We start from the raw sequence: 14,967 nt of genomic DNA on the forward strand, positions 1-14,967 counted from the left end.
ATGGACCCACCACAAAGTGACAAGGATGGCCACCATCATTTGAGTGGTAAGGCGCAGGGAGCTGGACATAATGGTCATTAGCGTCACACCCAGAGACTTACGTGGCGCTTCAGCAACGCATTTAAGGCGGTAATGCAGCTCAACATATCTCTGCTCGAGGTTATCAAATTCCTCCTCCGTCACCTCCATGCAGCGAATCGAAAGCTGAATCGCAGAAGCTATTTTGCCTAAAAGAGAGAAATCACGCAACAAGAAAAAACAGAGACAACAATGGGTAATTTAGAAGGAACCTGTCACACACCTACAGCCCAAAACTGCCGCAAAGCTGACTTCCTTTCAGTCCTCCTCAATTAAAAACAGTTTGAGACCACTCACTTGTGGTACTGTACCCTCTTCCATATATATATATATATATACCCTATGGGTGCCAAAACCTATGAAAAAAAAAAAGAAAACTCCAAAGACTGAAGGCTGAAAATGAATGGCAGCAACACTCCTTTTACCACAGTGTGGAGGTCCTGCGTAAGCTTGCCGCGGGAACAAATTCCTCTGGAGGCAGCAGATCCTTCGTAACGGGGCAACGATACAAAACGCGTACTTCAGGACCGCGATGTGGCATGGGTGATGAATGAGAGGCTTCATTCGATTTTTCCCTGATTTGTTTTTCTAAGGCTGCCTTGTAAGCTTCCCTTTTTTGCTTGGCTTTCCGGTTCTCTTCCTCTGTATACCGTTTAGTCTCCGAAATAGTTTCCTGAAGAAGGCGTTTCTCCTCTTCCAGAGCCCTATCCTTTGCTGCACGTTGTGCCTCCCGACTGGAGGCAATGTGTTTTTCTAAGTTGTCATAGAACTCTTGCTCTCTTTTCAGCCGGTTTTTCTCCTCCCTCTCATGAGCTGAGTAAAGCAAAAATTTATCATGGCACTCATTTGCAGAGCTAACTTTCTTCAGGCCCTCTTTCTTCTTGCTTGCATCTCGCGTAACCATGGACATGGCTTTTTGTCTCTTCAGCTTTTCAGCTCTTCGACTTTGCTTTTCTTCCCGCTCGATTCGCTCTATGTATTGATTAAACTTCTTTTCACCCTCTATTCTTTCCAGCCTCTCTCCCTTGCGGATTCTCTCAGCTTGCTCAGCTAGTTGCTTGTTCACCTCAGCAAGCTTACGACATTCATTCCATCTAACTGAAGGGTTGTCACCCTCGAAGCGAAAAAAACATTCAGTTGGTTGACCAAATGAGAGCGCTGCCGCGCCCTCCTCGACTGCACCATCGTCACTCCCGCGAGCCGCTTGTAAAGACGGATTTCTTCCCACATCGTGGGCGTATCTTTTCCCACCGAAAGAAACACCCTTGCCTCCACCATAGTTCCATGCTGCCTCCATGGCACGCTGACGTTGGCGTTCATCCCTTTTTTTCTCAGCAAGTTCACGATTTGCATCCATTAGCGCTACACATCGATCCCGTTGAATACGCTTTCTCCTTGTATCATTATTCCACGGAAAAGGCTCGTAGTGCAGATCCCAGGCCGCTCCTTCAACTGGCTCCCCCTTTTTATGATTATCTAGTGATTCAAACGCTGCCTGCTGCAGTTGGTCTCGTAAGGCCTTCTTTCCTTCTATGGTTTTCTCGGGATCTAACGCATTACATGCCACGGTGTAACTTTCTATTCCGTTTGCTTCAGTCTCCATGCGCCGGCGTTGCTGAGCCTCACGTTCAGCTCTTGTGCGGTGCGCTTGCTCCATATTTACCTCTTGTAAACTCTTCAGTAGCCTTTGCTTGCACTTCGCGTCGTCCCTTTCACCCCAAGCATCAACCTCATGACGGTGGCACCGGTGACGCACCTTCTCTCCCATTGCTCGTTGCTTTTTCACTTCTGCCAGCTGCATGTTGATCGCGTTTCTCGACGGTATCTTGGCATCGTATATGAGGTACTCTACATTAGGGCGATTATTTTTCCCAACTACTGTCATGACTTCACCACTGAACTCAGCCATGGGCGCGCGAGGGGCTTGCAGTTCCTTTTTTGTGTTTACCGCAGTTGCAATCCGCGCGACCTTTTGACTCACAGGCGGCCGTCTGCACGGGGACATGACGCGATGGGTGTTCCGCACCGCCTGCGCTTTTGGTTGAGGTGGTACGGGGTCATTGGGAATCGAAACCTTCAAGTGCTGAAGAAGTGCAAACTCCTGCGACGCGCATTCCATAGGGTTGTCCAATGAAGGAGTGGAGACAATTCGTACAGGTGCTTAAAAATCTTTCCTATTTTTTAAAGAAAAAGAAGAAAGGAAGGAAGGAAGAGAATTACAAAAATCGAAGTGTTTTTTTTTTAAAATTTCATGCATTCGTGGAGTAACGCAAGCGTCGCTACCTCAGGAACCAGTCAGTGGTGGAGGGGTTATGAAATTGTATACAACACGCAGAGGGGAAGAGCGGAGGATGTGAAAAATAAACACACAGTCGCTCAGCCTCGCATACGGACACCAGAAGCTGTGGCAAATGCATTGCAAATTGAGCAAAAAGGACCCATTTCTTCGACCCATGGAAGCTGCGGTCCTCCCAACTGCAATGCGTGCGCATACGTGTCTCTGGTATACGTGTGTGTGGGGAAGGGGTAGAGGGCTATGTTTTTTCTAAAAACAAAAAAAAAAGAAAAGAGAGAAAGGTGAAAACACACTTTAAAAGGGAAACGAGAACGCCTCGTTGCGTCGCGAGCACCCAAAGTTTACGAAGGATTTTGGTATTCAGCAGGACACCAATATAACAAAGGTTAAGATCAAGTTCCCATCATCCGTTGTACGTAAGCATTGTCAACAACGGCGCAACCAGCTTGCTCACAGAATGTTTTTTTTCCTATTTTTGCAGCAAGTGTTTTTTTACTAGTTCGCACATCCTACGATACTTCAACTTCATAACTTCCTCCTCTGAGGGAAGCTTGGCATTAGCGACGAGATGGCGCTCACCACACTCATTCGCGTTCACATCAACTTTATCGTACAATACACTGTAAAAAAAATTTCTCAAAGTCTTCAAGAGAATACCCTGCGACCATGCAAATCCATGGCTCGCTTCACCGGGCATAATTAATGGTCGTGACACGTACATATCCAACTGCTGCAACTCCACGGTCCTGTTCCCGACAATAGTCAAGATGCAGCCGCTATTCTTGTTCACATCACAGAAATGCGGAGCTGAAAAGAGGAAAATGTAGCTGGGCACGCGAAGGCCCTTACGTATCCTGCCAAACATCCAACCAGGAAGATACCTGGACTCTCTGTACCGGTCAAAACTCATAAAGTTTTCCGAGCGCTCACTCGACGCGTGGAATTCGATACCAGCAATGTGGGTGAATAAGTCGTTGCGCAACAGAAAGTTACACAACGCGTTATGGGTGTACCTCAGACAATTTCCTGTTGCCGTGTGTGAGCCGACGAAGGCGCAACCGGCGTAAAGCTTGTCCTCCTCCTCGTTCATGGGTTGATTTTGAACAAACTCATTTAACCGCAGCCGTGAGCGCTCCCTGGAAATTTCTTCTGTGAAACGGTACGTAGAAGCAATCCCACTGGACGAACAGAAAAAACGCTTATTTATAATGCAGGCTACAGGGAGCGTGGAAAAGAAGCGTCGCACCGTTTCTTCAATGGAATCCAGTGGAACATCACAGTGTATTGAGCGCAGGCGGAGCTCTGCTCGCAACGATCCGAAATCTCCCGGGGGGAACGGGTAGAACATTTCGTGGCGTCCAACCAGCGGTGTAACAGAGGGAAGGTCCAGCATACAAAGGGCGAGCATGTACAAAACCTCAACGGAGTGATGGCCGCCGTCCACGTAGTTGCCGAGGAAAACAAGATTCAGCTTTCCTTGTATTGCCCTACTTAAGACGTGCGTATCTAAACAGTGAGCCAAGTCTGCGGCGTGCCCTCTGCATGGACCTATGACGACTGTGTCACCAGAAACTTCCTCGAGTGGGCGACCACCATCGCGACGTGAAGCGGCCGCCGAAAGCACCTTAAGGAACTCCACCGTCGCAACACATTCGCCGCGCAGCACCGACTTCACTGCCTCTCCTATATGTAGATGTGCTTCTGTCGATACAGATGGCATCCGCACAATCCTAATCCAATACTTATACCGTGGGCAAAGAGAGAAAAATATCAAGGAAGAAGGTAAAATGGACATAACAGGGAAAGAGTTCTCCATATACTGTTTTTAATGCGCAAAACTTGTATTTTAAAATTTGTTGCATATCCGAGTATGCACGTACACGGAGGAGGTGGTTGGTGTACTCCCTCAGCCGGCTTCCTAGCTGTCATTATGCCTTTGGCGTCTGGTGCAAAGAATCAATAGTGTCGTAGTACACAGACAACAGTTCAGACACCTCCAAGTAGAGATTGCACACCCTTTGCGTTGGAGCCACAACACTGTAAGTCTGCATGACGTCCAGCACCGGCTGATTCCGTGCGGCACCGATGATGCGAAACTCAGAAAGAGTTTTACGACGGGAGTATGGGGTGAGCCGCAGCGAATGCAAGGCGTGTCGTGTATGCCTTGGAAAGGGCGAGAACTTGTAGTAGCTCTTCAAACTGTCAAGATTCCGCCGCAAATCGCAACGCTGCTTTTGTTTTCGAGTCATTCCTTTCGCTATGCTAGTTGATGTTGACTAGACATATTGGTGCAATCAATCAAAATAGTAAGGGGTAGTCTTCTCTTTCTTTCTTCAGTTGGGAAAAATTGAATAGGTGCACGCACGAGCCCCGCCCTGCTGTACAATGCTGCCCACCCCCTCCCCCCAGAACACGAAAGGTAAATGATAAACAGTGAAAAAGGTTCATATCATAACCTTCTCCTTCGCTAGTGAGTGAACAGGTCCCAGTGCGGAGTTATGAGTATACTTACCCGCGCACGTACCCTATTTTTTTTTCTCAACAGACCGACCGTACCGGGGATCGCTACATTACCCCCACGGCACCGCTAGACGCACCGCGTGACATTCCTTCCATCCTACGTTTCAGTAGATACTGTTTCTGGCGTGTCCTTTGGTAATCGTAGCGCCACACGAGCTCCTGATGGTAGTGATCCACCACACCCTGTGGGTTCCGTCCTGAGAGGAACCCAATCTTGTATAATTTTCGCTCGAAGTCACTTGAGGCATGCCACAACGGTCCCCAGCCAAGACCGGCTAGCTCACCAGAATTAATAAGAAAACGAAGAAACGATCGATACTCGTACTCGTCAAAGTTGCCGATTTGAATCGGATGAAAGTGTGAATCCTTCTCCGGGTCATACGGTGCGTACTCATCCAAACTATTAGCGAAACGGTCCGTTTCAACGTTCGGAAACCCGCTAATTCCATCAAACGGCTTAAAGTCCCTTGTTGTGCACGTAATGAAGAATTTGTTAGGGTCGTCACCGGAGAGGATCATTTTATTTAACCCACGAACGAAACTGAGCCGCGAGGCGGGGATGCGCGGAAGCTCTTGCGGGTAAAGGTCAATATCAGTTGAACTTTCGTTAAAAGAAGCCAAACCACGAAGAAAGTCTGGGTGCGGATACCGGAAGTGCGTCTCGTGCGAAAAGAGGTTCCAGCCGTCCACAACAATAACAACTGGAAGCTTCTTTTCTTCACTCAATTCGTCCATGAGAAATTTAACACACACACTTTGGCGATCAATTGAGGCCGGGGCCACGGCTCGGTGTCCCCACTCGCACAACTCATAGAGGTTTTGTGGTTGCCGTTCCCCTTGTTCGGTAGGCAGGTCCTTCGGAGTGCATCTCAATTTCCATGAGGTTAGTGTTGCACGATTGGCGACGGCAAAGTACTTCAAGAAGGAGCGTGCAGCATCCGGAGCATCAAAAAATCCGGGTAAAATAGTGCTTGGCCAACACCACTCTCCGTGAGTCCAAGCTTTCGCATCTGGAACATACAGCGTCACGATATTTCTACTTCGAGCGAAGTGCACCACTTGACACATCAGTGCACTCTTTCCGCATCCGGTTGGTCCGTCGACGATAAACCCTGTTCTGCCGTTCGTCAAAGAACTAAGCACAGAACGTTTGGTATGCCAATGCTGTACTTTGTCAACAAACAAATTAAGCAGGTGCGTTTCCTTACGATACAAGAACCCCCTCGGGTGCCCAGGGGGCATCGTCTGAAATACTCTTCCTCCTAAACCTTCTGGAAAAAATTGTATCAACTCGTCGTTACCTACACAGTACATCGAGTTAATGTCGTTAAAGCTAAGCTGCGTTGGGGTGAGCTGCGGCGGATGCGAGTACGTCCGGCTAACGGTTCGGACGGGAACACCGTTCTTTAACTTACGTGTTTCCTTCAGGGGAATTGCACCATCCCACATTGCTACCGGTGCTTCACAGGCGTCTGTGTAACATGTGACGGGGGGGCGCATGTACATTGCAGCCAAGCTCTTCTTTAGGGTCTTGGAGCGCATCCCTTAGTGATTTATTGGCTTGACCTAAGTTGTCCAGCAGAAAGTAATACGGGGGGAAGTGGGAAAAATATTTACGCACGATGAACCTCATGTAGTTCGGAGACGGTGATAGTGCAAGGGGCGTCTTTGGCCCCCCACGCACAACGTGATGCAAAAAAGTCTGAAGTCAAAAGCGTAGCTTCCTCCCTTTTCTCATCAACAGACGGCGATACACACACGCACATTTCTTTATTACTAGGGGTTTGAGTAAAACGAGAGAAAGAGCTGTCACCACGGAGCGTGATAACCAATATGCACCCTTGTTGTGACTACTGAGAAGTCATTAGGTTCTGGCATACCTTTGCAGAGCTACTGTAGGGAGGGTTTTGCACAGCCAACTCAGCATATTTGGGGTCCTTTTCCATGCAATACGGAGTCATCGTCCACGGCACAGTTACATCTTCCGGTTCGCCTTGATGAAGAGCAATAGTCCTGATTAACCCACCGCTGGAACCGTCTCGACTGTACGCGTGCGCGACGGCGCGCTGACAGAAACGGATGCATTCTTCTTTCGTCATCCCCGGTTTGTAATTGGCGTCGAAGAATGAATACAGGAAAACAGAACCACTTCCCCCCAGAGCATAGTCCAGCTTCACGCACGCACCACCGGTAGGAATGCTATAAACAGATCCCCCGTTCAAAGGATCATAACCAGCCACAATAATACCAGCGGTTATATTCCACTTGTTCATATAGCACAGCTTTTTGAATATATTGGCTGCTGTTGCAACATTCACCGGCTGCGAAATATCTGTCTCATAGCTCTCTAGATAATTTGCTGTCTGCTCGGCGAGTGCCTGAGTGTCGGCGGCAGACCCACTCCGGCAGCAGTATATCCTTTTGGCCAACTTCGTCAGCTTGTTGCTCGCGCGATTTACCACATAAGCTCCCGTGGAAGTTCGCGAATCAGCGGCCAGAACGACTCCATCCTTATAAGAAACAGCCATGATGGTTGTTCCGAGTGAAACCGCCTCACTCAGTTGCGGGTCGAGGACTGCAGCATCTGGTTGGAAATATTCCCTTGCAGTTTGGGCTGGTCCATTTGCTGTCGGTTCATGCGCCAGCGTCAGCGGGTACGAGGGTTCGTGCAAGAGTGTACCGGGGGGGCGTCTCAACATTCTTTCTTATTTCTGGATTTCTTTGTGGGAAACTTTGTTAAACTCCGAAAAAAAAAATAGATGTCATAAGTATCGGCTAGTGAGACCGGGGGAGCGGTGTGACACTGACAGGGTTAACTAAGTGATGTTCCCACCACGCAAAAATAGTTGACAAGTTAAGCTCCACTATCGGCATTGGACTCTCCCCCCTTTTGGTTCTTCTTTTTCTCCGTGTTAAGAACAACTGGAGGACAAGAGGTACTTACTAGAATATAGTGAATGTTTTCTTGAGCTCCTCGCCCACATTATGGTCCGTTGGGTTTGCCATCGCCTCATATACAACATTAGTCGCCGTCTGCTGGTAAACCGGTCTCCCCGTCGACTCGCCGAAAAGTTCTATCCGAAGTATGTGGGTTTCGTCGTCTCCGAAACTATGCTCGAATAGCATTCCCATACACCCTGCTGAGGAAAATTTCGCCGGGTTCAAACGGTACGCTATGCGGTCGTCGGCAGACACCTGGGCGAGTTGAATCTCCTCCTGGTGTTGTAAACGTCGAACGGAATCAAATCCAACAACACCGGTGGGGTTGCAGAACAGCTTCACTTGGGAAGGGGCGAAATCGTCATTGGTTCCAAGGATCGATACGGATCTAATACGGCAAACCTCCTTGAGTGGAATGAGCAAAAGCAACTCCGGGTCAGCATCACTACATATTGGTTGATCGTTGTCACCTTTCGCCGGATCAAAGATACGCGCTGCCTCTGAAACACTATTTCGCGAATTCCACAGCTGCAAAAGATCAACGTCCACTTGTGCATTTAGTGGCGACCCCACACCAAACATACCGCCGCGCGCAAATCCGTCCTGAAGATGATCATGTGTCCCTGTGCCTTGACGGCAGTTGCAAGGCATCAACTGTTTATTTATTTTTTTTAGCTCATCCAAAAACAATCCATCGCAACATGAGGTAAATGAGCGCAAAAAAAAAAAGGTCAACAACGAAAGGGCGGTAAAGAAAAAACAAAACAAAAAGCAGCGCTCCACTAAACATTATCAGAAATAATGGAGACTTTCAAGGAGGCACGCACATCATGATAACAAAAGCACGATGAAAGTACGGAGACGGCTTCACTCCGCTCACACAGCGAACACCGTCGTTAATGTGAATCTTACTTCTCATTAAATACCCCATGCACACACACGACGAAAGAAATCATCCCTCTACTGGCATTTCCCCGGCGCAAAGAGCGCGGTATGATATCTGAACATTTCGTAAGTGACAGCGGAGGGAGGCATTATACCTTGCTCAGAAAAAACAAGCGTGACCATCGATGGAGGAACAAATTCTACGAGGGGTACATCGCTACTCCCTTCGGGCTGCCTGAGATCTGCGGTGCTGAGGGGGAAAATGTGGGCAAACTTAAAGGTTTCACAGAGGACGTAGAAGGGAACATTCATAGCAGATGCCACTGTTGCTATTTGTAGGGATCCCGTTGAATGAACGAGCCCTCCATGCTCGGTAACACAGTAAGCACCGGTGACGACAAAGTCTACTTTGCTCATAACAGCGCCTACACCGGCATCTGGTATGATGGTGCAGTATTGCTGAAGCTTTTCTTTAAGTTTCAACCCTTCATGAGTTGCAGATGCTTTTCTTAAAAGTGCCTCACCAGTACCCTGAGGGTACTTTGCTGTTGCCGGACGACCCTCACAAATGTAAAAATGAACACCCTCCCGCTCCTGAATGGCACAGGCAATCGCGAGAGCCAACAAATCACCACAACCGTGAACCAGTATTCGCGAGGTGCTTCGGATGAAAGGAAGCATGTCATTGATTTGGTCTTTTTGGCTGCACTCAAAATCCCTGAGTCGTGACTCGCACCGTGCATTCATGTCAACTAAACTACTCCTTAAGTCTGGGCTGTTTGCCGCGTCTTTAGTTAGGTCTATGCGAAAGCGCTCAAAGCCGTCACCGATAGACTTGTAGCCCTTCAACATATTCGTTATTTCCTTATCGAGCTCTGAATATGTTGAAAACTGTTTAGATGTCAGCAGCTCTTGCACCTCCTTCACCACCCTGATCATGATGCTAATATCATAGTCATCATGGGGCACTTCCATGTTTACTCCCCCCTTGATAGACACACTAGACCCAAAAGCAAACCGACATGAGTAGCAGCAATAACAGGAACATGAAAGCATCAATAGAAAGTGACGTTTTTTTTTTTTTTTGAAGGTAGCGAGTAAAGAAGGGTAAACCAGCAGTTATCAGGCACTGAGATGGTAATACAGTCGATCTGGAGAAATGATTCACTTCTCTGTGTGGACACAAAAATACGCATAGATAGGACCAACAATGGGTGTTAAAGTGACTCTATAAAGAGCAGAACTTCTTGGCAATAATCAGGAACCTGATGTTTCGCCATCGCGTCCATGACCAAATCTTTTGTCACAGAGGGCGCCAAAATAGCAGTTTCCTTGAGCACACCCACAAGGATGGGCTTCAGTCCCACAGTCTCGTCATGATCATCTAGGTGTATCAACAGCTTCTTGAGTAATGGAGTGGCCTGTGATAATATCTCGTCTATAACAATCGGGCAGACTTCATTCTTATTTTCTAAAATGGCTAACAATCCCGACGCAGCTTTTGCACGTATCATGTCATTGGAATCATCGAACCGCAGGATAATTGACTGCAATATGTCGCTAGCGGACCCCGCATTAATCGGTAAATAAGAAAGGTTCGGTACATTGACCATGCACATCAGCCTCATTTCGGGGTCATCCGCATCCGATGCATTGCACCAGTTGGTCACAACCTTTGAAGAGAGAGCAAAGGCATTGTCACACAACGAAGGCTCCAGCAATTTGCGGTGCCACTCCTGCAGCAGAGCACACTGGGAGCTTACGGCAACCTTTCGAAACAGATGTGCCTGACCACCAGGACGGAAGGCCCCTAGAGGTAAAATAACGACTCGAAGCACCTCCTCCAACTGACGCCCTGAAAACACTGGCACTTTCCGCCAGAGAAGTTCCTCCAGCATACGCATATACTGCAAACAGTCAGTGACGCGTTGTGTGAAGTCAATGTCACTTAGTTTCAGTAAAAATATATTAGACAGCTGCTCGCCGTACATACCGATATTGCTCGAACTCAGCACAAGGTCGGAGAACGCACTAACAGGCATTCGAGTTCCGTAGCGGGATAAAATTCTTTTAAAGTGTAAGTCATAAATAGCTCCCGGCTGCCCCGTAACGACAGTGGATAGGTGCGCAGTGCATTTCGAGACACGTTCCTGCACGGAAGGAAAACTGGAAGATCGTAGGCAAAGGAAAGCATACAGCAACACTGAGTCAAGCGTCCGTTGATTTACATCGTCGCGAACTTCCTGGGGTAGTGGGTTATCTGGTGTGGCGACAAAATCACGCTCCCCCAGAACCTTTATAACCACATCGAGAGTATCCAAGAGAGAACACAGTAGAGCTTCAGAATCGCTTTCCAATACGTCACTTTTCGTCATTGCACTTACGATATGTGTGGCATTCGTCGCTGACAGCAGCGATTTCGAACCTTCTATAAGATACCGAAATGCAACCAAAATGCTGCACTTAACCGACGCAGCAGCGGTCGAAAAAAGCGTGGGGGAGTTGGTTGCCTCACCGTTTGCTGATGAAATGACAACAGTCTTCGAGCGTGACTGAATGACAGTAGGCTGTGATGCCTCAGATTCTTTCGGTGCTTCCTTCGAAGTCAAAAACGGTAAATACTGATCCGGTGTGAGGAACTTCCCCAAAATTTCCAAGCAGATAAGAGATTCTTGGACAACGTCCTGACTGTCCCTTAGAGACTTGTACAACACACCCAAAATTTGCTCCACGAACTGTACGACAGATTTCTCAGTGTGGTAAATAGACATCCACAATATGCGTAACGCAACAACGCGTCTGTTGTTGGAAGAAAATGGAACGACCCAATCTATCGCGCAGACATCTGCAAAAACAGTCTCTATAAAACCACGTAACGACTCAGCAACCACATAACGGGCGCCCAAAGATGGTCGGCGTCGAAGAACAGGATAAAGACTTGTATCAACTGTAGTTAGTGACATGTCAGGATACTCCTCATCTCCATACCATTCAATATCCTTCATGGTAACCCTTCTCTTCGTTATATCGATGGTGTTGTCTTCGTTATCGAGAAGGTACTGTTTTCCCATATTTTCTAGTACCTGGAGTGCTTTCTCTGAGACAGCAGGAAAGTGATCAGTCACAAGAAGTAACAGATGGGGAAGTAGCCTTCGGTGCTGATCTTGACGTTCCTGTATGTCCAAAAGCGACATGGAAAGAAGGTCTACGAGGGCCGACCGCACAACCTCAGCATGATCATTCGCCAAAACAAACAATGTGTACGCAGTTGTCCGGTTTGCGGGTTCATCCTTGCCGTCGGCAAGGATCTCCACGGCTCCTCGTTGTATGAGTGACGCCAGTGTCCGCGCAGCCTCTGCCCGAACCACACTGTGTTTGTGTAGTAGACAGTTTTTTACGACTTTTGCCAAGGGAAGGGACACGTGCTTCACTTGTACAGGCTCAATTTCGCAGAGCCGTACACAGGCGCGACAAGCCTCCTTCTTTAGATCAGGGTAGGCGTCTCGCAGACAATTTTCAAGCAGTACCTGCAAAAAATCGATATAGTTCCGAGGCCCGATTTCATGGGGGAAAGTTTCCATGCAAAGCACCGCAAGCCTCAATAATAGAAGTCGCAGTTCCTCACTTTCCTCCGCAACGGGCGAAACACCTATTCGCGTTACCACTGCCGGCAAAACCCAGTCGAGGACAGACGGCGGCTGCCTCACAAGAATAGACGATACAATTTGAATGGCGTACTCACGACACCTCTCAGCACTGTCCTCAAACCCCCGAAGGCAACTACGGAGCAAATCGAACTCTTTTCCTTCTGTTAGCTTGCCGTCTGAACACAGATCAAGGAGTTTGGTGTACGCCTGCAACCGCTTTGGCCGAGCAACATCGGAAAGTTCATTCAAATGCTTGGGGAAGAGATCCATCAAGTACCAAACAAGGGCTATATCAACACTATGAACGTTGGAAAACTGATGTGAGTAATAAAATTATAGAGGAAAGCAGTGTAGATATAAACAAATTGTCCGTGGTTAACAATCAGTGGTCGCTCCTACTTCCCTCATAATAGGCTAACAAAGTGAACCTTCGTTTTTTTTCAACACGCAATAGTAAAGTTATGGCGAGCGCCCGAAGGTGGACCAAGTACCTACGGCGATAGTTACGTCATATCAGAAATATGAATACGTTTGACATAGTTTCAAATTGCAACGGGAACCGTCCTGGTGTTTTCTGCACTGTACAGCAGGGCCTGAGGTTGTCAAGCCCCACACGCCAAAGATTATCTACCATCAACGTTTGCTTCTTTCGTGGTAGAAACGCGGCAGACCATCAACACGTTGACTCCACATCCCCCCCCAAAAAAAAAACCGTATGGCTACCATTTAATGTGTAGCACCGCAGAGCAGGGCATCTCAGAGCGACAAACACATTAAATGGTAACCATACTTGATACTGTAAAGTAATACAACACCCCTATCTGTTGTCTTTCCGCGATTCACCAGTAAATGCTCACTTAGAAAGGTATATAGTTTCACGTGAACGTAGAATGATTAAGCGAATAAAAATCAGATTAACAACAACGAATAAGCGTTTTACCTCACGGTGTGCAACAATATTTTCTGCTGTATGACGGTCATCTACCTTCGACGATGCCTCTGCAAACATACGGAACAAGCCACAAGATCCAGGCTATCACGGCGTGCATCACCAAAGGGACCGATCAACCACCCTGAAGGAGAGAATTAATGCCCCAGTGATGTGTAAGAAAAATCTCATTCGAGATATGTTTATTTCGCCTTGTCGCTGAATAGTTGCCTTGTCCTCCGTGTCTGAAACACAAGCACAATAATCAGCTTGGTTTCCTCTTCCGAGAGTGAGCCTAACTTTGTAGCTGTGCATGCACTTCCAACAAGCATCTTCCAATTTACAAATGCTATGGGTTGCCACACTTAGTTGTACGTCAATTCCTTGCCTCACATTATGATCATCCTAAAAGGCGCGAAATTTTCGTGTCTTATATGTGCCACCCCAGTTGTAGTCGCCCTTTATGTGCCTTATGTTGTCATGCATATCGAAAACAGGCAAGATACATTTAAAAAAACGATACCGATTATCCTCAATGGTATTTATTAAGCAAGGGCTGATTTCTTTCACGAATAGAGAACGAACAAAGTGAGGAGCCTGCGTTCTTCATCGCTAAAGTGTGCGTAAAACACGACCCCACCATTTTTCAAACGATCGTCGAACCGAAACTTGAAAAGCAACTGAGAATAAACCGCGGTTCCGCTGAGAGGTACCTAATGATGCTTCCATTTCATTTTATACAGTGCTCTCCAACCAGGCAGAAATAACTCTGTGAACAGTAAAACGTCGACGATATTTATCGATAGATACGTCAATGTAGGAACAGTTTCCACACGGATCCTATATTATGTGCTGCCTCGTCAATGGCAGACAAAAAATACAACGGTTACACTTTCTACAGCAAACTAAAGCACCTACCAAAATAATTTCTGTCCATGCGGCGCGGCCACTCGGATCCTAAGCCCCCCCTCAAGCACAAAAAACTGCAATCACAGCCACATTCCATGCCGCCAGTTGGTGTGCACACGCCACTCACAACGGCAACAGACACCGTGGTAAACGCGCCGAAGTACTTTGTGCTGTTTTTTTTTTCCAAATTCTCCAGAACAAGAAAGACCTCACCAAGAAGGAACAGATAGAGGCGGACCACGCCCATCCAAAATTTCAACGTACGCTACGGCCATCACGAACGAGTTCACAGATGACGCAAGAATACCAATGCAGCCACAAACACAGGCGCGCGGCTGCAAATGAAAGACTCTCCGTCTCAACCTCCCGAGCCCTCAGAAACTGAACAACACTCAGTTGGCAGCGGTTACCGGTTGTCGGAAAAGTCTTCGTCACACAGGGGCAACGTATCAGCAAATACGAAGTTGTCCCGATTCCGTCGGGAAACCATAGCCTTACCGGCTGCAGTCTCCGGCCACATGTCAGAATTGACCCACGCAAGCCGCGTCAACAACGTACCAGAAGCGAGCGGACAGCAGTGCAGGAAGGTAGGCATGGATGACCTCAAGTGGAGAGCACAAGGGGAAGCGTCCCCTTCCAATTCTCTCCAGAGAAAAGGTAGTGAAAAGGATTTGGGAACCGCTGCTGGTTCTCTTTTTTTCTTTCTCTTGATTCCCTCTGAGCCGCTGTGGCACGCTGAACGAAAATTTCACCACATGGGGCGA

General features: G+C 47.7%; 8 protein-coding genes across 8 annotated transcripts; all 8 read right to left on the reverse strand.

Moving 5' to 3' along the window:
* Positions 1-499: 499 nt before the first annotated feature.
* Positions 500-2,197, reverse strand: TEOVI_000335800 (uncharacterized protein; the record flags this gene model as incomplete). The annotated part of the gene is made up of 1 exon (XM_067226275.1): positions 500-2,197. One exon carries the CDS (start codon positions 2,195-2,197, stop codon positions 500-502), a length of 1,698 nt encoding a protein of 565 aa, XP_067082376.1.
* Positions 2,198-2,843: 646 nt separating this feature from the next.
* TEOVI_000335900 (kinetoplastid-specific phospho-protein phosphatase) lies at positions 2,844-4,094 on the reverse strand (the record flags this gene model as incomplete). Its single annotated transcript, XM_067226276.1, has 1 exon — positions 2,844-4,094. The coding sequence occupies one exon, from the start codon at positions 4,092-4,094 to the stop codon at positions 2,844-2,846; it is 1,251 nt and encodes a 416-aa protein (XP_067082377.1).
* A 208-nt stretch (positions 4,095-4,302) lies between these two features.
* TEOVI_000336000 (uncharacterized protein) lies at positions 4,303-4,623 on the reverse strand (the record flags this gene model as incomplete). The annotated part of the gene is made up of 1 exon (XM_067226277.1): positions 4,303-4,623. The coding sequence occupies one exon, from the start codon at positions 4,621-4,623 to the stop codon at positions 4,303-4,305; it is 321 nt and encodes a 106-aa protein (XP_067082378.1).
* A 316-nt stretch (positions 4,624-4,939) lies between these two features.
* On the reverse strand, positions 4,940-6,436 carry TEOVI_000336100 (Mitochondrial SSU ribosomal protein 29; the record flags this gene model as incomplete). The annotated part of the gene is made up of 1 exon (XM_067226278.1): positions 4,940-6,436. The coding sequence occupies one exon, from the start codon at positions 6,434-6,436 to the stop codon at positions 4,940-4,942; it is 1,497 nt and encodes a 498-aa protein (XP_067082379.1).
* A 308-nt stretch (positions 6,437-6,744) lies between these two features.
* On the reverse strand, positions 6,745-7,593 carry TEOVI_000336200 (proteasome beta-1 subunit, putative; the record flags this gene model as incomplete). The annotated part of the gene is made up of 1 exon (XM_067226279.1): positions 6,745-7,593. One exon carries the CDS (start codon positions 7,591-7,593, stop codon positions 6,745-6,747), a length of 849 nt encoding a protein of 282 aa, XP_067082380.1.
* A 244-nt stretch (positions 7,594-7,837) lies between these two features.
* TEOVI_000336300 (PITH domain-containing protein) lies at positions 7,838-8,485 on the reverse strand (the record flags this gene model as incomplete). The annotated part of the gene is made up of 1 exon (XM_067226280.1): positions 7,838-8,485. One exon carries the CDS (start codon positions 8,483-8,485, stop codon positions 7,838-7,840), a length of 648 nt encoding a protein of 215 aa, XP_067082381.1.
* A 309-nt stretch (positions 8,486-8,794) lies between these two features.
* Positions 8,795-9,694, reverse strand: TEOVI_000336400 (translation initiation factor EIF-2b alpha subunit, putative; the record flags this gene model as incomplete). Its single annotated transcript, XM_067226281.1, has 1 exon — positions 8,795-9,694. The coding sequence occupies one exon, from the start codon at positions 9,692-9,694 to the stop codon at positions 8,795-8,797; it is 900 nt and encodes a 299-aa protein (XP_067082382.1).
* Positions 9,695-9,936: 242 nt separating this feature from the next.
* TEOVI_000336500 (uncharacterized protein) lies at positions 9,937-12,636 on the reverse strand (the record flags this gene model as incomplete). Its single annotated transcript, XM_067226282.1, has 1 exon — positions 9,937-12,636. One exon carries the CDS (start codon positions 12,634-12,636, stop codon positions 9,937-9,939), a length of 2,700 nt encoding a protein of 899 aa, XP_067082383.1.
* Positions 12,637-14,967: the final 2,331 nt, after the last annotated feature.

The sequence above is a fragment of the Trypanosoma equiperdum genome, assembly GCF_001457755.1.
Source record: "Trypanosoma equiperdum strain OVI genome assembly, contig: ctg_734, whole genome shotgun sequence".
NCBI lineage: Eukaryota > Euglenozoa > Kinetoplastea > Trypanosomatida > Trypanosomatidae > Trypanosoma > Trypanosoma equiperdum.